Source organism: Pelobates fuscus, chromosome 5 (assembly GCF_036172605.1).
Source record: "Pelobates fuscus isolate aPelFus1 chromosome 5, aPelFus1.pri, whole genome shotgun sequence".
In the NCBI taxonomy this organism is placed as follows: Eukaryota; Metazoa; Chordata; class Amphibia; order Anura; family Pelobatidae; genus Pelobates; species Pelobates fuscus.
The window spans coordinates 314,869,942-314,894,705 of NC_086321.1; the positions used below are offsets into that span (position 1 = coordinate 314,869,942).

The 24,764-nt window shown below is 40.4% G+C and overlaps 1 protein-coding gene across 1 annotated transcript in view; it reads right to left on the reverse strand.

Moving 5' to 3' along the window:
• EFNA2 (ephrin A2) overlaps positions 1-24,764 on the reverse strand; it is a 212,471-nt gene that overhangs the window by 11,684 nt on the left and 176,023 nt on the right. The window contains exon 2 of the mRNA XM_063455539.1: positions 20,654-20,946. Within this exon, the coding sequence (XP_063311609.1) occupies positions 20,654-20,946 (293 nt within the window). The remainder of the gene's footprint in view (positions 1-20,653; positions 20,947-24,764) is intronic.

A 24,764-nucleotide genomic window follows, 5' to 3' on the forward strand; every position in this document is an offset into this window, starting at 1 on the left:
AATATACTCTGTCTTAGTGTTAAGATACCCTTTTCGAGCCTTTAAATCCCCCCTTCTTATAATGCTCAGAACAGGGGAGAATTTGTTACCAACAGTAGTCTCTCTCTTGATTTTTTTTTTTTTTTTTTAAGGGCACCCCTAAACTCCCTTCTTACCTTTAATGCCTCATTCCTTCATTTAATACTCTACCTTAAACATTAATATACTCTGTCTTAATGTTGATACCCTTTTTGAGCCTTTATAACACCCCTTCTTATAATGCTCAGAACAGGGGAGAATTTGTTACCAACAGTAGTCTCTCTCTTGACACAAACACTAACAGCATTCCCTCGTGATGTAGTGAGTCTTATAGATCCTGTGTCAAGACATGGTGTGATGAATCAAGATATTTCCCAGTCATACTCTGATTTAGAGTACTGATAATAAACACCTTTGGGTGTCAAGTCTGTGTCGGGAGAATTGACAATGACAAAGCTCTTCCACAAAATACGTAATGCTGGATGTCCAGGGGAAATTCCATATTCTACTCAAAGAGCCTATAGAGCAGCCTATGGGAAAGCACTCAGACAAACTCAGTCACTCCAATATAAAAGACCCAAGTATTATATGTTGACTGAACAAAATGCAGAATAATGGATTAACGCATTAAGTCTAATTGGGAAGTCAGTAGCAAAAACGTTTGTTGGAGTTTAAATATGCATATGTTTTTATACTCAAACAAATACCGTCCAACTAATCCCAATGCCTCACCACTACACATAAAATAGCTACTTAGGAGTTAGACTAAGATTTTATTTTAGCGGGCTGTCAATTTGACATCTAGATTATAAATTGTGGTTTCTCCTCCTCAAGAGTTATTTTAATATCACAGAAATTCCACCAAGTCTCAGAGGACCGCTAAAAAAATCCTTACTTTGTAATCGATTAGCTACTGCATGAGCAATCAGGCCAAGACAGGCAGCTGGCATCACGTGAATTCAATATGGATAGGCCCAGCCAGAGTTCATTGCTGCCAGGAGACTAAACAGGATGGAAAATAGATACTTGGGTGTTATTCAAGGGGATTTCTCCATTATTCTCTTCTAGCAAACAAAATTGTCCACGAAGTAAGCTAATAATACTGTTATAGGCTATACTTGATGTTATGATGCAATAATTGATTAATATCACTGCCAAGTGTTTCACACAAGCAACAACCATAAGCATACACTATATGGACAAAAATATTGGGACACCTGATCATTACACCAGGGACTTTTATGACATTGCATTTTAAATACATAGACATTAATATGTAGTTGGTCCCCCCCCCCCCCCCATGCAGCTATAACAGCATCCACTCTTCTGGGAAGATTTTCCACAATATTTAAGTGTGCTTCTGTTGGAATTTTTGCCAATTCATTCAGTATAGCATTTGTGAGGTCAGGCACTTATGTTGGACAAGAAGGCCTGGTTCACAATCCACATTCTCCTTGCATCCACCAAACCCAAACTTTCCCATCAGACTGAGAAGCATGATTCGTCATTCCACAGAACACGTTTCCACTGCTCCAGAGTCCAGTGGTGACGTGCTTTACACTACTCAGTCCGACACTTGGCATTGTACTTGGTGATGTGAGGCTTGCATGCAGCTACTCGACCATGGAAACTCATTCCATGAAGATCCCGCCGCACATATTTTGTGCTGATATTAATAGCAGTGGAAGTCTGAAACTCTTCAGCTATGGAAACTGCAGAGTGTTGGGCGACTTTTACACACCATGCACATCAGCACTCAATGACCCTGCTTTGTGACTTTGCATGGTCTTCTGCTTCATGTCTGAATTGCTCCTTTTCCTAAATGCTTCCACATTCCAATAATATTAATTATAATACCTTACACAGTCAAGGGCTGTGTAACATATCAAAATATGATTACACCATGTAGACTTTAACATGTTTGACACAATGCAATTGTCGGATTGAGTAGTGTAAAGCATGAAGATAAGAATCATGCTTACTCACAGTTGACCGTGAAATATCTAGCAGGGATAATATTTTATGAATTATTTATTGCAAAGGTGGCCTCCTATCACAGTACCACACTTGAATTCACTAAGCTCTTCAGAACTACCTATTTTTTCCACAAATGTTTGTAAATGCAGACTGCATGGCTAGGTGTGATGGCTCTGATTAAAACACCTGAATTCAATAATTAAAATGTATCCATATTGTGTATCTTTTCATGGCCAACATCTACATGGTATAATAATACGTTGATATGTTACACAGCCCTTTACTGATATAGATTATAAACATAGAAAGTAAGAATTTCAAAGACAAGATTTTTGCCTATAACCTAGAACGATGCTTATTAAAATGGTTCTTAAGGGCCCCCTCCTTGTGGTCATTTTGGCTTTAAGCCCATTAAAACACAGTCAAGTAATCCCAAAATCATGGACCATTTGATTAAGGGTGAAACGGTTGGGTCAATTCTAATTTTAAATAAAACATTTTACTGAAACTGCCAAATTTTCAAACAGACATACAACAAGTACTATGGGTATGCATTGTATCAGTGCAATTAGTAAAAGCAGGAACTGTACATTGTATGCAACTAAAAGGGAACTGATGCAATTTGGCTAGTTTGTCTCTTGTGATTGTTCAGCAATCACATTACTTAAGTAGCAGCTGTGCTAATAAGAAATTAGCGTTCAAGGGTCTAATTTACACAAATTTCACCTTGTCATTGCTTTGTAATTAGTGACAATTATTTAAAAGTGTAAGCTAAAGGAGTTAGTACTTTATAAGAGTCTGTCCTGTGGATTTTTATCAGCTGAGGCTATGGGCTCTAAGGAATAATAAACATTCCAAGTAGCATACAAGAGGTAAAATTTAAGGCCAAACTCCCATCTTATTACTATAAATTTTATAGTACACATAAATTACCAACTGACTGTGCTGTACAATTACATGGGCATAGAAATAATATGTAGAGCTATATAATAATACAAATGATAATGTGAGCTTAAATAATAAAGCACTAACAAAACAGTCAGGAACAAACAGTGCTGGATTTCATATTAGGTAGAGTAGGCAACAGTCTGCAGATGTATGCCTGATAGGGGCGCCACAAGAGGTTATTCTGTCTGTAAAATCAGCCGCCCTTGGTGCACTGTTGTCTTCACAGACCCAAGCTGAGACACTTCAACTGCTTCATCTCCTTGAAGTGGTTATAGTGTCTGGAGTTCCCTGGTGCTGTCCTCCCATTTAGCATTCAACCCGTTTTTTTGTTTTTTTTTAATGCTAATTACATAATTAATATTGCTGAAAAGGGGTAGGATGAAATGACTGGCAAGTTAATTTAAATGGTTATACACTGAAATTAATCAAACTTGAATTAAAGCAAAGTATTAAAGGACCACTATAGTGCCACCCACCCTCATGGCCCCCCTCCCGCCAAGCTCTAGGGGGAGGAAGGGGTTAAACGCTTACCTTTCTCCAGAGCTGGGCTCCCTCGGCGCTGGGGACTCTCCTCCCTCTTCCGACGAATGCGCATGCACAGCAAGAGCCACGCGCGCATTCAATCAGTCCATAGTAAAGCATTTCCCAATGCTTTCCTATAAATGCAAGCGTCTTCTCACTGTGAAAATCACATTGAGAAGCGCGGAAGCGCCTCTAGCGGCTGTCAATGAGACAGCCACTAGAGGCTGGATTAACCCTATTGTAAACATAGCAGTTTCTCTGAAACTGCTATGTTTACAGCTGCATAGTTAACCCTATATAGACCTGGCACCCAGACAACTTCATTGAGCTGAAGTGGTCTGGGTGCCTATAGTGGTCCTTTAAGGAAATGGCATATGATGATATGAATGGAAATGTGGAGGTAAAATATTTGTAAGAGATAAGAGGAGCAATAACTTACTTGCAGGAATATACTGATAATGACCAGAAAGATGGAAGCACACATTGAAAAACATTTCTCTGCTTTACTGCACATCTGGGTCAGAAATCCAAGAACTTCTGGCAAGTATTTTAAGCTTTTAGGCAGCGGCAGACCTACCACTCGCTGGGGGGCCTATCTGGTGGCCCCTGCACCTTGGGCAGTCTGGGAGGAAGTCAGAACAGATAGAGGGGGAGCCAGGCAGGAGGGAGTGGGGAGAAGCAAGGAAAGAGCCAGCTTCAGATCCACACTTCCATCAGCCTCAGCCAGCAGCATCAGGACCCCGAGGAGGTTATCCTACTGTCCACAAAAGGTATGTTAATAGGAGGGTAGCTACAAATATTAAAAGCATGACATGTGTGTGTCTATATGTGAGTGTTTATCTGTGTGTCATCTAGACCAATTTCGTTGCATTTTAAGCATAGCGTATCAGAATGTCCAATCACACTGTAGATGTAGCTGGTTATAAATAACAAAAGACTATTTAGTGTTTTATTATGTGTGGATTTAAAACAGTGCCACATTCAGAACAATTATGCGCCATATTTCCTTTTCTGGAAAAAAATAATAATAAATGTGAGTTTCTGAAACATTGGCTTGGGAATAAGGGTAACTTTGTGACAGAACACATTTCATACTGATAAAATGTTCACAGATTCATGCATCTTGCTGCGAATTCCAAAATAATCCTTTTCTGAAGGAGAGGTCAACAAAACCTTGCAAGGTATTACTCTGACAAACGTGGCTTGTATTGCAAGATGTGCTGATTTGACTGTTATTTATCATTGTGATCTCTAGGATTTTCTACTCTGCAAAACTCTGGGATTAAAAAAATGACACTGCTTAAACCATCCAAAATTCAGTTTCACTTTTTCTACAGCATACAGTAAAGGCTAGTCGACTAAACACAGTGGAAAAAGAAATTGATGCTATTCTACAGTGTTGACACTGATTGAATATATGTGTTATTTGCTGAAGGGTATGTCCTACAATAATAGTACCTTTATCACATTTTGAACAACTTATTTATATGACTGTTATGAATGGATTAGTATATCACTACTTAGGAGTAAGAATCAGTATGAATAAGGTGTTTTTTAGACTTGTGTAAGGAAAAAAAAATTGGTTTGGCCAATCACGACCATATCATATCATAATATCATATCATATCATAATATCATATCATATCATAAATATCATAATAATAAAAATAATAATATGTCAGTTTGCTCAGCAGAATTTCAGTTCCAAAAAACTGATTTGAATTGAAACCAAAAGAGTGCAAAAAAAAAAACAACCTATGCTTGTACTGCAAAATATATGCATAACATACATGTCCCTGCAATTTTGTTCACACATCAAGTGAGAAAAAGTAACCAATAGATAAATTCATTATTTCTTTTTTTTGGCACAATCTGCGGAATTCAGAATCACTAATCAAAATGAACATGCTTGGCCTCAGTTGGTTTGTGATTTTAGGTTGGAATTCAGAAATTCAACTGATCATCCAATCAGCACAAATGGCGAATTGCAGTTCAGGCTGGAACAAATCTCCCATTCTAATGTTTTTAAAGGAAAACTCCTACCCCATAAGAACATAAACTTATATAAATTTATATGGGGATAGACGTGTCCAGGCACTGTCTAACCTTCATGGGTTATACGCATTTTGCAATAGCTTAAAACCCAAAGTTGGGGCTCTGGCTTCCCAACACCGCTGCTCTCTAGATTCCTTGATGTTTGTCTCAGCAGTACAAAGAAGGTTTAGCATTGAAAGTCATGGAAATACATTAATATTATTGATGCAATACACAAGTTGGTTGTTTCTTTAGTGTCCTGATGTGGGTCCACATTCTTGATATATTAAAATGTTCAATACCTTGATTAAAGTCATAGATGTTGTTTATCATATTGAGCAGATATCTGCTTTTTACATTTTACATCTAGCAGCAACTCCCACAATCTCCAGGTCTCATCTCACACTTCCAGAACCAACAATACTGAAGCTCTGTATTTTTTCTCAGCACTACCCAGCTACTGGGTTCCTCCTAAATATATAGCTTGCTCCTCCCGCTGTTTGAGAGTCTCGCTCAATTACCTTTTCATTCCCTTTATATTTTACCAATAGCTGGAACTCTCTGTTAACTTATTTTAGCCATCACTTCCAAATTTACCATGCTACCTCTTGTCTCAAATCCCCACTGTATCCTTTAGATTGTAAATTCAATGGCTAGAGCTCAGATTACGGCCAGGGCCCGCTTTACCTTTTGTATTTGTCTGTGTATATTATACATTCTCCACTAATTGAACAGCTCTGAGGAATTTGTTGACGCTTCATAAATACCAGTAATAAATAAATAAAAATAAATAATATCCAAGGCACAGGACTCTCCCTTGGCACTCTATTAGACGCATTTTACTATATTGAGTGGATGATCATATTAAGGAACTGCTTTATCACTTAAATATTGGCAAGTGTCATTGTCCACAAAGTCCATGGAAGCTAGCTTAAAAAAATGGACTCACCTGATCACAGACTTAGAGCTCTTTCTGTGTTAATAAGACAGACATTCAATGAATCTCAGTAATTAACTTGACCCTGCCTGAAACATATTTATGTGCTGCTTGCATTATATTTTTAAAACATTGAATACTATGTTATCATATAAACTAGTAGTGCTATTTTAAAGAATTGTTCTAAACATTGTAATTACTTCCCAGACAGCAACACTTAGAAGGGCTGCATATTGATTGGACATCTTTGATTAGACTTGACTATTCATCACGCCGGTTTAATGGGCTGCCATTTTAAAAGTGACTGCATAATTTTCTGGCTAGTTTCAGATGGGAGAAATTACCATCTTTTTCATGTATAAAAATGGGCCTAAGCCAAGATAGCGCCTGCAGCGTTTCAGTGTGCCACGGCCCTCACACATACCTGGTTTCCCTCCCACCAATCCACTTCTGAATGCTGTGGCAAGGAGTAAGAGGTCCCTATGTGTGTGGGAGCTGCAGCAGACATCAGCACTTACCATCAATAGAGCTCCAGAGACATGCCACACCATAAAAAGAGCAGCCATATTAAGGTATGCTCCACCTCAGGTCTTGCTTTCTGATTCATATTTATGGGGGAGAAATTGGGGATCAGGAAACAGAGGGAAAACTAATATGATGTCCCAGCATGCCCTCACACCACCTGCTGTATTGTGGGAGCTGTAGTCTCCCAGCATGCTCTATAGAGCCATTAACTTCACAGAGTACTGTAGCACAAGGGAGGCATGAGAATCAGAAGTGTGTTGTTCTCCTCAGACGTCACCTCTAAAATATCAAAGTTGTTCTATCTGATGCTTGAAATATGTATTTCTTAATTTTGGGCTCCATAAATAAGGGTTGTCTTATACATGGGGGCGTCTTATACACAGAAAAATATGGTATATTAAAATATCAGCTCAGTAAACTTACAGCAAATGCCACAGGCAGCTCCTAAATTTCAACCTTGACCTAAAATTCACACCCTGTTCCTTGGACTGGCGACGCTTATTCAGAGAGTAAATTCAGTTTTACTCTTCTTTTTACCACCAAGGCCTAATTGCTGGTGTCCTGCAAGTCCTAAATTCTAAAAGGTTTAGCTGCTATTATCTTTGCCATTGACTCTGGTGTAATTTTTTAATGTCATTAAATAATATACAAAGAGCTTTGGAGAACATATTTTTGAGCATTAATATAGTAAGGTAGGGAAGCTCAGGAAAGGAAGTGGTGTGGTAAGTACTTACATGCCATATACCTGTAAATCTGTTCACTTAAAAACGTGCTAATACTCTTTTTCTTTGAGAGAAACAATTAATTTATGCACTTTCACTTAAGATGAATATGCCCACAAGTGTTTTTCTTTTCTTTTCATAGGTAATCAATATGCAACTAAACCTGTTAGAATCACACTCTTTTGCTGTTGTCATATTATACAATCACCCACATGTTGCATCAATTAAAGTCCTAGTTTATTCCTAATATATATTTTTACGTTTTCACAGAGAGGATATGACAATCATGTTCTAAACACCGCGTTACAAGAAGCAAGGGTTGCTCGCGCGAGTGACAAGAAAAGTACTCATGCAAGGATGGTTTTCCCCATGCAATATCACCAGTCGACCCCCCAAGTTGCAATGGTTGTACGGAAAAACTGGAAAGTCTTATCATCTGATGACACGCTCCCCAAGGTGTTCAAAGAGCCCCCCTTAATTTGCTTTAAAAGAAATAGGAATCTGAAGGATCTGTTAGTCCATACGGACCCCATCCGAAGTTATACGCAATCCACAAAGGAACAAATTGAGGGTCAGTTAGATGTCTGGGATGTGTCACCTGTAGCCACATGACCCGTCCAAAACGTTCTGCCATCCCCATAGCAACAAGATATACCATATAAGGTATATGATTACTTGCAAAACCACACATGTAATCTTCAAATTATCGTGGACTTTCATATATAGGGAAGACGGAAACGGCTATATGTGAGCGCATCAGGGGCCACAGGTCCAGCATCAGACTGCCGTACAGAGACAGACACTCGGACAAACCAGTTGCCAAACATTTCCTTCAACATTGCCATCCTCTTACTACGCTTAAATTTGTGGTGATAGATCATATTCCTATATCCAAAAGAGGAGGTGACCGTGGGAGAATGCTCCTTAATAAGGAAGCATTTTGGATTCATAAACTGAACACGGTGTCCCCAAAAGGACTCAATGAAACACTGTCTCTACATTCATTCTTATAAGTCTCGAGTCCTAGCTATCTTAAGTTTTTTAGTCAATAATTTTTCATTTTTCATTGTTTAGGCAAATAGCAGATAATCACAGAGGTTTCTCATGTATAGAATTTATATATAGTGGCTACGTACAGTATTTGGAATAGTCACCTTAATTTATGAGTTGTGAAACCTAACTAAGCCACAGTATAGTGGGCTAGGTTAATAGTTATATGTCCCTGATTTAATTCATTTCCCTGTGAATATTGTCTTCTTATCTGCATATGTTCATATATTGCATTGTTATATGTGTTTTAACTTGAAATAATTTTGCACAAATATCACTTTATCACGAGGGGGCAGGGACTGACCGCAGAGCCGAGTGGTTGACTAGCTCAAGAGCTCCTGCAACAAAACAAATAAAACACCACTTTTCACGAACCAAACAGCGACCAATCGGGCCACAAAGGCCAGGAAAGGAAAGGGGACACTGAGAGGAGCATTATGGTAACCCTTCAGCGACTAAACGGCATCGCTCAGACAAGCACGTGAGGCCTACTCGACAGGCGGGCGCGGGAGAGACGGCCGCTCTCCCCCCATCACAACTAGATGCCACTGTGCAAAAGGGCACGCATTCCCCCCCCTCTGGACCGGCGGGGGTCATCCCGGTCCGCCAGTTAACGAGCAACACCCACCTCTGGGACACTTGTCACAGAACCTCCGACCAAACGGCCCCAAGAGGCCAAGTTAAGATGACCGACAGCAGGGCCATGAACCCACCGCAACAGTCAGCAGAGGAATGGGTAGCGGCCTTCCAAGCTAAGTTCGAAGCAGTATGCCAAAAATTCTGGGAGCGACTGGAGAGGAGGAACTTACCTCCAGCACCAAAACTAGCCACAAAAGCAGAGCGGCAATGAACAACTCCTCACATGCAGCCGAGGCACCGGATCCCAACAACACCACTGCAGAAACGACCAGCCTGCGCCACGCGGAAGGTGCGACAGAGGGGCAACAACCCAAAGCGGACGAGCAGAGCCCAAGCAATGGCGCCACCGCCACCTACGAGAGGCTCACACAGACCCACCTCGACCCAAAAGTGTTACCAAGGTCTAAAACGAGCATGTCATCAGCAACGACCTAAGGGCCTGCAGCCATTGCTCCACTACTGCACCGCTAGCCCGGACGCGTCAGACACGAGGGGCAGAAGCTTACAACTACTCCTCACACACCCAGCCAACAGCAGAGTATCACTACAGCCCAGACCGGAGACACCACAGCTGAAACATGCCTGTAAGCACACAGCCCAGTAGTTGCCACGGACCAACAAGAAGGCGCAGGGGGACACCACTACACCCCACAACAACAAAGGGTTCCTGCCGCAAACCGGAGTCGGGTGAAATCTCCCAAAATAGAGGCACCAGAGACTGAGCATACTAACTATGGAGGACATTGTTTCGCGAGACCGACCGACGGGTTGAATATTTAACTACCTGCTCCAGCGCACTAGTGGCATCGGGTGAAGCCTCTCTCCCTGCTACCACCCTGGTCGGCAGAGCACAACTGTATGTATAGTCACCCTACAAGTATCCGATACCCAGCGGTTCAATTGTTTTCTATGCTTAAGCCAAACTTGTCTTTATACCCCATGTTATTTTATTGTCCCCCTCAACCCAGATGTATATGTATATGAGCAAAAGGCTAGCACAGCTTTATACTATTAAGCTCACTGATAACTGCACTATGCCGCACATGCCTTTGATAAAGGTGCCTAGCCTCAGAACACTATAGAGCATTAACCCAATCTAACCTGACGCTTCAAAGCATGTATGTTACATACGGTGGTCGGTTCGTTGACCTAATCACCAAGTCTCACTGCCTACATAGACATAAGTTTAGCTCGCTCTCTACTAAACAACTCCTCATACTCCTGCTTGATAAGCCTGAAATGCCATTTATTCTTCTATAATCTTCACCATTATAGATAGACGTTGATCTCTCAGAGGCTTTTCCCTGTACTCCAGACATGTTTGACCAGCCTGTTATCTTACAACGTTAATTACAAATGTGTGCAGTAATCGTATATGCCATGTACCAGTTATACTGTATGAATTACAACTCTTGCTACCGCTGTTGTGGCATGGCAAGAGCGTTTGTTCATTATTTGCACCACAAAAATAAAGAATTTAAAAAAATATATATATCACTTTATCACTTATGTTTTCAGTTACTGCACTTAGCAGTTTATTCACCACAATGCACTTTATGGCATATGTCACATTTAATATTTGTCACTCTACAATTCCCTATGCACTTTAGTTACCAGGGCATTCTTGTGCTCAGGTCTTAATTTCCTTTACTCAGACCATTTGCACATTTGTCCATTTACACACAGTAGGAGCTGTGAATAGTAAACCACAGCTCCTTTATTGTGTTCAGAGCACTAATACTTAGTAACCCCTGATAAAACACACTCCACGAAGGTGATGGTTATAATTATGTTATGCCGCATTTCCATAGTAACCGTGATGGCATGTACGCAATGACGTCACCACTGGGGGCAGAGCTTAATCACGCATGCGCACTAAGATCATCAGAATGCCGGTTTTCAACTCTGAACACCTGTGGTAAGTCTTTCCACTATTTTACACATTATATATAAACACTCTCTATATCTGTTCACATTTATGATCCGGATGAAAGTCCTTAGAGAGGACTGAAATGACATAATAAAAGTAAATTTTTACTTGGAAGACCGTGAGTGCAGCCATCTACTTTCTACTTTCTACTGTCTATTTTGGAGCCCAGGTAGTGCATCCGGCTAAGAACATTTTTGCAGCTTGAGTGCAAGGTACTGTAGACTCTATCTATATGTATATATATATATATATATATATATATATATATATATATATATATATATATATACCATAAAATTTCAAATGAACAAAAAAAGGCACTTTTACTTTGTTTTGAGAATTGCTTAGTAAGAGACTAAAATGTAATTTAGAGCATTTATTGTAAATATGTAAAGGCACATGTATGTACGTGGTGGGCATTGGTTGAGATATCCCCTTCAACCAACCATAACTTCCCCAAATAACGACAGACACAAAACTTGGATATAACAGGCCACAGCATTTATGATAACATCCAAATACTGTATAACTCCTTCAACGTATAAAACTGTACATAATAAACTATCATACATTAACGTATAAATAACTTGCATAATATCATACAGTAATTTAACTGAAACATCCTTGCCAATCTAACTCCCTCTTCCAAAAGGCTCTTGCCTCTCCCCTCTGCATTATAAAAACTCCTCTTCCATTTTGGGCTCCCCACCAGCTGGCTTTTAGGTCGGTGGGGCCCCCGACCATAATGCTAGCCACCAGCCGGCTTTTAGCTCGGTGGAGACACGTCCAACCTGGTACCCCTTTAGGTTCAACATAAGAGACAGGGGGAGGATGAGACCCGGCCATTATCCCCCTTATTCATCTATCCTGCAAACCATCTCTTACCTTATTTGGCAAGGACATGCCCCCCGCCATAAACCCCGCTGTTTAAGCCTAAAATCAGTGGTGGGACCCCACCCAAACCACCTAAGGCCTGTTCCACCACCTTCTAGATCGCCAGATTAAAGAGGTCGAGCCTGACCTCAGTCAAATGCACACCATCCAGGCGAAACAAGTTCGCCAAAAAGAATGAAAAGAAATAGGAGTGGCCAATCGATAATGCGGACAGAGCAGGGGGTAACCCTAATAGTAAATTGGAGCAAAAAAAGGAGAGAAATCTGTCCTATAGGATATAGATCGTAGTGAATGCAATAGGTAATGAACAGGTAAAATACCCTTTAATAGAGTGGGGTAAATACAGTGAAACTAATATAACGAAAAAGGTAAAGAGTAAAGTGCAGAGACACACACAGAAAGGAAAAGTTAGTGTGTCAAAAAACAACTAAATACTACGTGTAACTACTATCGGTGCCCTAATGTCATAAACTGGGCAAGTACTAAGTTCGCCAAAAAGAGAGAAGGAAACCGTGCCCTAGGTGTAAAAAGGTATATAAATAATATACGTACACAATGGTAATGGTGGTGGTCTCTATACAATTGACCTCAAAAGATAAAGCAGAAAGAAATAATAGTACAGTAAATCAAATACAGTGGGTACGTAAATGGATACTTGAGATAATTCACACTCACACTTCCCAGAGCTAACTTAGAGCTCAGCTGTTAGTACGCATGGACGGAACAATCCCCGTCCAAGGATATGTATAAAACAGTAGGTGTCTTGGCCGCCTCGGATTGGATAATATGTAAAGAGACAGAAAAATCCAAATAGTGCCGTATTTACTAATAAGATGAATAAATTAAGTAATAAAATTCCGTACTCACATTTACCAGAGCAGAACTTGCTCTAGTTTGTATGGCATAGGTGGTATAGTCCCCACCAAGGAACAAGATGGTAACCAGGAAGTAAAATCCAAATATAATAGATGGAAAGAATAATTTATTTAACAAAAATAAATCAAAAGTTAAAAGTACTATGAATAAAGTCATTTTAAAATCCACTTTACGCGTTTCACCTGTCAAAAGGCTTCTTCAGAAGTGTGGATAATGTCCTGGTACCATTCATTTATATATGTAGTTCATAAATGGTGATTTCTTCCTGGTGTGTGTAAACGGGGACTTCCTGTTTCTTGTGACCAACGGTGAACCGCGCGCGTCACACCAGAAGTGACGCAGCGATATGGAGCCGTGGTTGTGTATGCGTTCCACACATGGAACGCAAACGGTACTATTGTAGTAGCGCTGCGTCCCGGCGGAATAGTTGAAGAAATATATTGTGGGAGATGTGCACTAGTCCGAGATATGCAAAATATAGTCTGCTGGGGATAAGATAGAACTCACATATGTCGCGCCAAGAATGACGCGACATTGTGAGTCCATAAATGGCTATGCGTTTCACTCGTGGAACGCAAATAATACCGAAGTATGGATTCCAATGCAATATCGATATTTGATGTCTGGAACTCCTGTGAACATGGGAACCGCTGTGCAAGCTCTGTAATCCAATTCCCAGGTTACTGCCCACAATCTGGTTCCACCGGCTGGTCCCGTGGCGTCGTCAGGTGAGTCCCTTTTTCCTGCGTTGGCCGGGGCATCCGCATTAGGTGGGTTTATGTCAGGTTTGCGGGATCTCCTTTCCCAGTGGGATCTCCTTTCCCAGTGGGTTTATGTCAGGTTTGCGGGATCTCCTTTCCTATGTGTGCCCCGCCGGTCTACTAAGCTGAATTTGAGAAGGAGGCGGCGAACTTGTTTCGTTGTAAAAATAGATAGATTAGGCGCTCACTATATGATTGGTAGTAATTAGGCAGCAGTAACCAATACAAGGAACCCCAACCTTGTAGTAGAATAGAGTAGACAAAAAGAGAGAAGGAAACCGCACCCTTGGTGTAAAAATGTATATAAATCTGCTGGACAGATCCGGCAACAGCACCCAAAGTCTGAGGAAGCAGTGGAGAGACGGTGAGCCCAGGAGGCTGCCAAGACAGGTAAATAGAGGGGGGAGGAGGGGGCTCCAGGGTGTAGTTGTGCAGGTGAAGGAGAGGCAATAGTGGGGGTCAGCAGAAAGGAGGGAGGAAGAAAACAGAGGGGCAGAAGGAAATTGCCCGGGAGAGGCCCCAGCCACAGAAACCCCAGAGGGGGACAGACCTACGGGGGAGGAGGGGTAGAAAAGTAGGAGGAGGGGGAACAGCAAGGGGAAGCCACCATGGACCTCACTGGGGAAGGTAGAGTGAGAGGGGAAGAAGGGGACAACTGGAAAGGAGGGGAGCCCAGAGAACCAGAAGCAGGGGAAGAAACCACCTCCCCACCCGACAGCAGTAGGAGAGACCCACCCTGCATGCCCTGCAGGGGCCTACTCACACACCCCACACCAGGGGCAGCGGGAGAAGCCATGAAAGATGCAGGCCGTGTGCCACGTGGCTCCATCACGCGGGCCTGTTGTTGCCTGGGAAGCCAGGAGATGAGCTGGGGCTCAGTCGAGCCGGAGGGCGGGTGCACCAACCTGCGCTAGCACGGCCACCCAGGGAGGGTGCAGCGGGAGGGACGACAGGTGGAGCCACACCGCTGGGAGGGGAGACTGCACCGCCAGACAGCTGGGGCTGGAGTAAGAGAGCAAATTGCTTGCGGAGCTGCTGGCCACCACATACTGCTGCACCAGCCCTGAGGGGTGACAGGATGGATTCAACATCCATTGCCACAGGACAAAATTATCTACAGGCCCAGCAACAGGAGGAATTTCACAGAAACTGTTGCTGGCCCGGCTCCTAAGTGGCACTGAGGCCAGTCTAATCTGTCACCACCCTCTTCCTCACATACAACACTCCCACACATAACAAACAGCCAATCATGTTTCATCCATTCCCACACTCATACATGTGCCCTTGTCCGCTAAGCTGCACACTCTCCCTGGGGCCTTTCCTGTGAGTTTTGTTGTGCAGCTCTGTTACATACTCGAGCACACCAACAATATGGAGCTCATAAGAAAGAGGGACATTACGATAGCTTTTCAACCGATTTTATATTTTTGGATTTTCAAATTATTTTTGCAAAATATTTAAATATCAAAAATATATGAAAATATACCAATGTATCAAAAAAAATCTAAATATTTTTCAAAATATTAAATCAACGCCATAGTAATGTGGGCAACTTTCCTCAATTTCCTCAATTCCTGGACTTCTTTTAAAAACAAAGCCACATGAAATAGTCCAGACCCTACTAACAGTTAACTAAAGAGACTATAAATGAAACTTTAGTGAAAGGATAGGGTATTTGTATGCCCATGCAACTTCCGTTTGGTACTCCTTGTTATTGTAATTTGCAGGATGTACACATGAGGACTATTGTAAGGAGTTTTGAGTGTGTTCTCCACTGACCTCAACATGTAAATGTCCAGACAAAACACTTCTGTTATACATAGTTTGTAAATCCAAATTCAGAAGTCACATCCATCTCATTGAAGATTAATATTCTTCCGCTTTTAGAAGAATACTTTTCTAGATCCCCCTCCTCTATATAAAACTTTTTCTGATTTTGTCCATTATATTGCTGTTTTTACATTTATTCACATTTATTCAATAAGATAAGGGTTTTTTACACCTTAAATTTTTTATGTATATTTTTCTATATGTCCTTTATTAAAATTGATGTTTAGTGAGATTTTTTTTTTAATAGACTTATTTGTTTTTCTATGTGCCTATAATGCTGTAAATATATGGTGAATATCATTGGACTTTCCATTCACGGACATGAACTTACGGAAAGTATAGCTAGGAACGCAAGTTGGAATGCATTGAGTGTTCTCTACGATATCGGAAATACGTAATTGGACCTGAAATGCCGAAACCGAGGCTATGAGTGCAACCTAAATAAAGTTATTTATTTTGTTTATATTGTAGTCATATACACAAAAGCCTTTCTACGTGCCTGCAATCAATTGTACCTTTGTAAGTGCAATGATTACCCAAATTATATTCTGGTGATATACAGTATTATACTATGTGCATTCTTTTATAGATTGTATATTTTTATTATCTGCTAACGTTTGTATTTTTAGGTGGTCAAATCTGCCCTTACTGGTAACTTAATTTGATAAAAGCAAGTTTAATTTTAACTTATGTGTCCTGTATAAAAATAACATAGAGGGGTGGATTATTAGCATAGATAAACCTAACCCTGGTAGGTATGTATCAGTTCACTAGTTAACAACTAGGGAAAAACAGCTATTCAATAAAGGACCACTATAAGCACTCAGACCACTTCATCTCATTGAAGTGGTCAGGGTGCACTGTCCACTTAACATGTAATATAAAACACTGCAGGGTTATGACAGCCTCTAGTGGCTGCCTACCAGAGGCATTTCCTGCTGTTTCTCCATGAAACGATGCTGGACGTCCTCACGCTTTGCATCGATTCAATACTTACTGTGGGGAAGGCCTAATGCATGCATAAGTGTGCATAAGTGTGCATAATAGAGTAACAGACAGAGCAAACACCGAGGAACTTCGGTGCTGGAATAAGGTGAATGTTTTAAAGGGTTTTTTCTACAGGGGCATGGGAGTGGGACACTATACTGTTAGTAATACAGTCTTTAATTCCTGACACTACATTGTTCCTTTAAGAGAGAGAAACATATTTTTTGCAACAGAATCTAGTCAAAAATGCCATTTAACTCAGCATACTGTGAACATACAAACAGTTTTCTGTGAAAACTGTAATCTCAAGAATATTTGGGAAATGTTTCCAATTACTTTTTTATTTGCATAGCTATAACATTTAATTATTTTATTATTTATATAGCGCCATCAGAATCCATAGCGCTGTACAAAGGATGAACTGGATCCAGAATTAATTTATGCAAACATATGTGAGATATCATTACATCATTACAACATTTAGCATATTTTGCGCATTAGACACTATTCTCAACTGGAATGTGTACAGGTACCTTATATTTATATTAAATGAACACTATATAGTGAGGAATACAAACATGTATTCCTGTAGTGTTAAAAACAACATCTAGCCCCTTGCCCCCCTAAAAATACCTTTACTCCAGTCTGCTGCTGCTGGCTTTGCCCCTGATCTGCCTGTTTGGCTGTCATCATCATAAGTGTTGATTACAGCCAATCACAATACTTTCCTATTGGAAAGAATTGGATTGTCTGAGACTGCCAAAGAGGCAGATCAGGGACAGAGCCAGCACAAGCCAAACACAGCCCTGGCCAATCAGCATCTCCTTATATATGTATGTATTGACTCACTTCATCTTCTATGAAGAAAGTTCAGTGTCTCCATACAGAGGGTGGAGACACTGACTATCAGCGCTGCACACTGTGCATCACTGCCCCCGGATGCACCTCTAGTAGCCATCTGGGGGGTGGCCAGAGGAGGTATCCCTATGCTGTAAAATAAGCACTGCCTTTTCTCTGAAAAAATCATTGCTTACTGCAAGAAGGCTCAAGGGAATGATTATACTCACCAATACCAGCCTTAAAGGGACATAATAGCTTATTATCTGTAGTTTTTCTGGTGTCTATAGTGTCCCTTTAAGGCTAGTACACTAAACAGTGGCTAGTTAACAACCCCCTGTTTGTTATTTCCAGATGAAAGGTTCACAGTAAAACTATGATAAAACCAGTTTTAGAGAGCATGGCAGTAGATCATTTGCTCACTAGCTATTAATAGTTCCACAAGTGTAAAATCATTATAACATATATAATGATAAATAGCATTACATGTATAAGTAAAAGGCATCTATATATTTAAATGCAGCACATTAAAAACAATGTGATGTGAAAATTTGAGTTACTATACAAGTCTTATAGATCTTACAAGGTTCATGTACAGTTGACCTCTTAAACAAAGATACCTTTAAATTCAAGGGTTACTCCAAGCACCCTAACCATTTCAGTAATTTGAAGTGGTCACTGCGCTATAAAAATGCTGCCCATACAGAGTTTAACCACTTTACTGCTGGAGGTGTAACTCCACCTCCAGCAGTCTCACTGCAGCGTCATTAGCCAGCCTGGAACAAGAGTTATGGGCTGGCTCGTGTCAATTCTGTGCATATTTCTATGCACAGAGTTACATTAATTGAGTGAGAGTTGTAAGCTATCAGTCACAGCCAATGAATGGGCAGCAGGATAGGCCTCTGGCTTCTGCAGCTATGTAGAAGCCAGATGTATGTCACTGACCACAGAGAACCTCTGGCGTCCAGCAGTGCCAAAGATAAGATGGCAAACCATTGTACTCCGTCTCCATGTAACTCTATCTATCATAACCACTGTAGTTATAATGCTTGGAGTAACCATTTAAAGTCACTAAGCAAGGATTTGCAGTAAGTAAGGTATTTACAGAGATTTATTTAGTCACCACGAAGGATGACCTGGCAACATTTCGAACCCAACAGGTCTTTATAGAACCTACTTACCAAATAAGGTCTGTGCTAGCAGCACTATGAGGACATTGGCATTAATAGCAGTTGTGATTTATAAACAGTGTTGGTATCCTGCTTGGTTGCTACTTTACTGATTTTCTTGGTCATGCATATTTTTATTTCTGTACATCATACCCATTACTATCAAATAAATATCCAGAAAACCTGTAAAAGTATATTACACACAATAATATCAACGTATTTAACCAGGAATGGGAGGTACATTTAGCTTGTCGTCCATGACTAGGTGTTGTTATTACCTAATGTAATGATTCTCATTTTATTGACTATTTTAACTCAAAGGCTGACTTAACCTTGCCAAGAATTGAATTTGTAACTCTGAGATACTGCAGATGGCTTCCTTAACCCTTTGACCTTAACTGTGAGTAACTGGTTTGTATAACCACTAAACTACGGCAGTCCAAAAATCATCACAATATAGAAATTTTAGAATTCTAAAAAGAATGTTTAAGCAGTTTAGTGCTGTTTGGATGTATTATTCCACAGAGATACGTGTATGACAAAAGGCTCAATGTAATTTGTGATTATTTGCTTTGAAACAGGGTGAACATCACTATCAAGTATTTGTAGGAAATCAATTCCTAAGAGACCTTTTTTGTGGTTATAGTATTACAGCTACTAATTGTGTTAGGGTCCCATAGAAGGGGATAATTACAAGTTTAAATCCATTACATTAATGACTTATCTATGTAGGAGAGTTAATTAGTAGACGTGCCAATTGTGTTCTGTCTGTGTTTCATGAGAGAAATCTGATTCTTACTGAGGAATTCAAATGACCTCAGGGTCAGACAAATCACTGATTGAAAAGTTCTGTGGTTTCTGCATAAATTTGAACTATATTTAAAGGAGGTATAGAAGAAAATACTTGTTTTTTTTTACAAAATGACAATGAGAATGTAAAATAGCCTTCAAATTTACTTTACATACATGAGTTTAAAACAATGTTTGCAATACAATCATGTAATTTGTATCTAAGCAAACTATAGTAAGTTTAGTTTATTACCATATGACGATCTGACAATTTTCAGTGTAAGGGTGATTGTCTTGAAATTGCAAACCTCACAACATTTCAAATGGACAAAGGGTAAAAGCAGATAACCTGATGTCTCACATAAGCTCATCAGCGAATCAATATAAACTCTTAGATTGCTTGCTAATTTGAGCAAGGCCCTCCTCACTTCTCACTTTTTGTTTTTGTTTAAATTAAATAACTTGACATTTATTTGCCATGTGTTAACCCACTGTGCAAGAAGAGGAAAAGGTTCCTTAAACTCTCTGATGATGCAGAGGGCCCACTATGGTTTAAAGCTGTGGTTTCGAAACCAGTCCTAACAGCCCACCAATAATCCAGAATTTATGTATTTCCCGGTTTTATTCCAGGGAAGAACCTGGACAAAACCTGGACTGTTGGTGGGACTTGATGACTGTTTGGAGAACCATTGCTCTAGAAAAATAAAGGTTAGACAAAAATATTTAACTTTTTTATTTAAAAAAAATGTAGACGGATGTAAAAACGATGAACACTGGTATAAGCAGTTTTCAATGTATGGCCATGCATAGATGGCAGTTTTGAAGGAAAATTTAAAATACCTTGGATAGATACCGTAAGTAAGCAGTGCTGAGCATGAAATAAATAAATCATTTATGATAATTTGAAAAAGGGCATGGGGAGCAAATAAAAGCAGATTGGCTGTCTAATTCCATATCAATCAGTAAATGTAAAATGCAGAATAAGTGTTAGAGCGAGCATTGTAATACAGTCCCCTAAAAAAAGTGCTAAAAATTGTACTCTATAAAAGTGTGGCTTAAGGAATATCTGTAGCAGTACCAAACAATAACACTGAATGAAAAACAATGTACAGGCCAGTGGCAAGGGATTTGACTTGCTGGAACTGTTATCATTTCACTATCGGATAGGTAGCCTCATCAGCAAAGTAATATTGCCTATTAATACTTACATATATAATAATACTCATGTCCAGGACGAAATTCAAACCCCAGAGAGAAAGGAGTAAACAGCTGGAATTTCTCTGAAAACTTCAAGGGTCCATTAGGAGAATCTGGACGGTTGCACTCCCAGCGTTTGAATCCTTTTTGCCGGTGATCACATGAGGCATGGCCATCAAAATTGACCATATAGAGAATGTAACGCTCCATTCTGTCTGACGGGAGAGATATCTCGTAATGGGGGCAGTAAATGTCCAGGTAATCATTGATGCTCACATCCACAGTGTAGTCACCATGGTGGAATCTGTGAAAACAAATATCCAGATTAGATCATGGAGTAAAATTATAGTTTATCAAACATTCACCACAATTCTGACATCCCCTAAGAGTGAAAAATTCTCCAGGTATTCATACCTCATCTAAAACAAATATCCCACTTAAACATTTTTTTCTCCCATTTTGCTTATTGTGTAAGATGTACAAAACAAAATGCTAATGCTGGACAATGTGAAACTGTCACAATAAAGTATACAATAATACTTTGAGAGGAAACAGTAATTTATGAAATTCTAGGAACCAGATCCTTGTAAAATCTGTGTAGTAATTTACAGCCAGGCTGCCTTAGTTATTTTTGTGCAAACTCAATGCACAAATATCACAAGCTGATGCGTCTCTGTAGTTTCATTAATGTAACATCTATTAATCTTTGTTTTGGGTTGCCTGGCCATAGTTGGTCACAATTCCTGCATATCATTTAGTTATTTGCTGAAGCACGTTTTATGTATACTTTATATAATATGCTGCTGTGTTAGTACATTTACAGTCAGGTGCAAAACAGGTGCAATACAGGATAAAAATAGTTGCAAATAAATCAGGGGGGAAATGCCTTGTTTTTTTCCTGGTATGTTTTATTGTTGAACTAAAGAATGTTAGGAAAGGATATTTTAAAAAGATATCCTTTCCTAACACATAGTAGAAAAGTAGATATATCATAAAGCCCTACATTTTAGAAGATGCACATTCACTAAATATATGATGACAATTGTTACTATCTACAAATATTAAAATTTAACAATGTGCATGCTAGATTTGCACAAAGTAAAATTGCTTACATTGTAGGAAGGAAGATCATTTTAAAAATTAAGAAAAAACACTATAGTAATGTCAATGTTGATTTGTTATGGAGGTGTTTTATCACTGGTTCTCACAAAGTTACAGAGACAGTCTTAGTGCTCACAATGAGCCCTGCCCACCGCTTGAAGCAGGGCCGATCCTATGGTCACAGACGCATCGGTGCAGAGGTTTTGGTTAGCCTCCCTGTGCAAATTATCCTCACACCACCGCTCCCTGGCCCGTCCCTACCTAAAGGCATTTGAACATCTAAACCAAAGCAATATATCTAAACTGGAAATAAATTAATTGAATATTTTTTTTTCCATTTCAGTTCTTTTCGGATAGATTCAGGGTCGCCATCAGGGGGTGACAACCATGACCACGTGTACCGGCACAACTGCAGCCAATTCAGCTGCATCGGGGCCCGCACGATGGGCCCTATATCTTGAGAGGCCCGGTCAGAGTTGTGGCCGTGTAATAGCGCAACCCCGCAAGTGCTGCTGGGAGGAAGCGACAGCCAGTGACTTCCTCCCAGCTCACTCCACGTGGGCGGAGAGATCTCGTGGAGGCCTTGAAGAGGGAGCGTCACACCGACTCCCATCAGCCCCAGCCATCCTCCTACAAGGAAAATTTAAGGAACAGGAGGGTGGCTGAAAAATTAGCTGTGCCAGTGTGTATATCTGTCAGTAAGTATGTCTGTCTGTCTGTCTGTCTGTCTGTCTGTATGTATGTCAGTATGCAAGCAAGCAGTTGCATACACACAATCCATGGGGGCCCCGTGCAAAACTGATCAGTGCGCCCCCCTCGCCCTCCCTCTTCCCCCCACTACCCTGACAGACACGCACACACATACATACACACATACATACACACTGAGACACACACACACACATACAGACAGGCGCGCACACACATACATACAGACAGACACACACAGACACACACATACAGACAGGCACACATACATGCAGACACACAGATAGACACACATACATACAGACACACAGACAGACACATAGACACATACATACAGACACACACACGACACACATACAAAGACACATACATATATACAAACAGACAGGTACACATACACACAGACAGACACACACAAACACACAAGACACACATACATACAAAGACACACACATACATACAAACAGGCACACATACACACATACATACAGATACATACATGCAGACACAAACACACACTCACGAAACACATACATACATACAAACAGACAGGACTCCACATGACTCCATCCTTACCTCGATCCGGTATATTGCTGCAGAGTAGGCACCTGCCCTCTGGAATAAGCAGGTGCCTACTCTGCCTTGCCAAATAAGCGTCGCTCCTGGGTTGCCCTTAGGTGGCCAGCTGGTCACCTGCTGGGCTCCCTGTGACAGGCCACATGCCATCAGCCTGCTCCGCACAGAGCCTTCCACCTCCTGGATCCTGGGCATGGTGCATTTGGCTGGAAACACCCTAAAGGTTGACATAAGCGTCATAACTTGACCGTGGTTGCCTAGTCTGATGAATCATGTTTTCTATTAGATCAGGTGGATGGCCGTGTCAATGCACATTATTTACCAGGGAAGAGATGGAAGGAATATGCACTATGGGAAGAAAGCAGGCTGGCAGAGGCCATGCTATGCTCTGGGCAATGTTCTGCTAGGAAACATTGGGTCCTGGCATTCAAGTGGATGTTAGTTTCACACGTACCACCTACCTAAAGATTGTTGCAGACTACGTACACCCTTTCACGGCAATGGTGGTCCTTGATAGCAGTGTCCTCTTTCACCCTGACACACTGCAGAAATTGTTCAGAAATGGTTTGAGGAACATGACAAAAAGGTGTTGCTCTTGCCTCCAAATTCCCCAGATCTTAATCCAATTGAGCATCTGTGGGATGTGCTGGAACAATAAATCCGAACCATGGAGGCCCCATTTCGCAACTTGCAGGACTTAAAGGGTCTGCTGCTAATGTCTTGGTGCCAGATACCACAGGACACATTCAGATGTCCTGACGCATCAGAGCTGTATTGGCAGAACAAGGGGAACCTACACAATATCAGGCTGGTGGTTTTAATATTGTGGCTCATCATTGCCTGTATGTATGTGACTGTGTGTCAATTTATATATCTGACTGCATATGTCACTATGTGCATAGTTATTCAGTAAATTGAGAATTGAAAGGAATTCCAAGTGTATTTCAAAGTTTGTTCAATTAATTGTTTCATTGTTATAAAAAGTTATCACTTATTTATGTTTTATATATTTTTTTATTTTATTAAAATTCCAGTTCAAAATAGTCAAATTGGAACAATTCTCCTAATCAGCTATTCTTCTAGTTCACCTACTTTGACCTTACTTTTGGATTCCAAACAATTCTCACTTTACTGAACAACTCTGTTTTTGCTTTTGTATGTGTCTTTGTATGCCTATATATTTTTGTATAAGGTATGCTAAATGAATGGTAATGGTGGGCATACACACTTGGATGGCTCTAGCCCTAGCTGCCAAAAGCACAACTACTGCGTGATTCAGATTTATCTTTTTTGTAAAACCCACCCTTTGAATACTCAGCAGTAGCCTTTATGACTATTAAATAGCCAAATAGCCAGGAATAGACTTTCATGCAATTTGTACACATTATGTACAGCATTATGTTAAATGGACCTTAATATGCATATAATCATTCAATGCAATATTATCCTGGAAGTCTCATACTTTTAATAAACTATTTTAGGGATGTGCATGGGCAAAATATTCGGTTCGTCACTTCTGAAATTCAGGACTTTGGCAATTCGGGACTTTGGCAATTCCCTAACCCTATCTCTAACCCTACCTCTGTCATCATTCACATAATTTTCCCTCCCTTTCTTGTTTTGCCACTTTTCAGAAATCCGAAGCACTTCCGAAATTTGGCACTTCGGTTCGGCACTTCCGAAATTCAGCACTTCAGACATTCAGAAGCATCCGAATATCTAACTTGCCCGAAATTC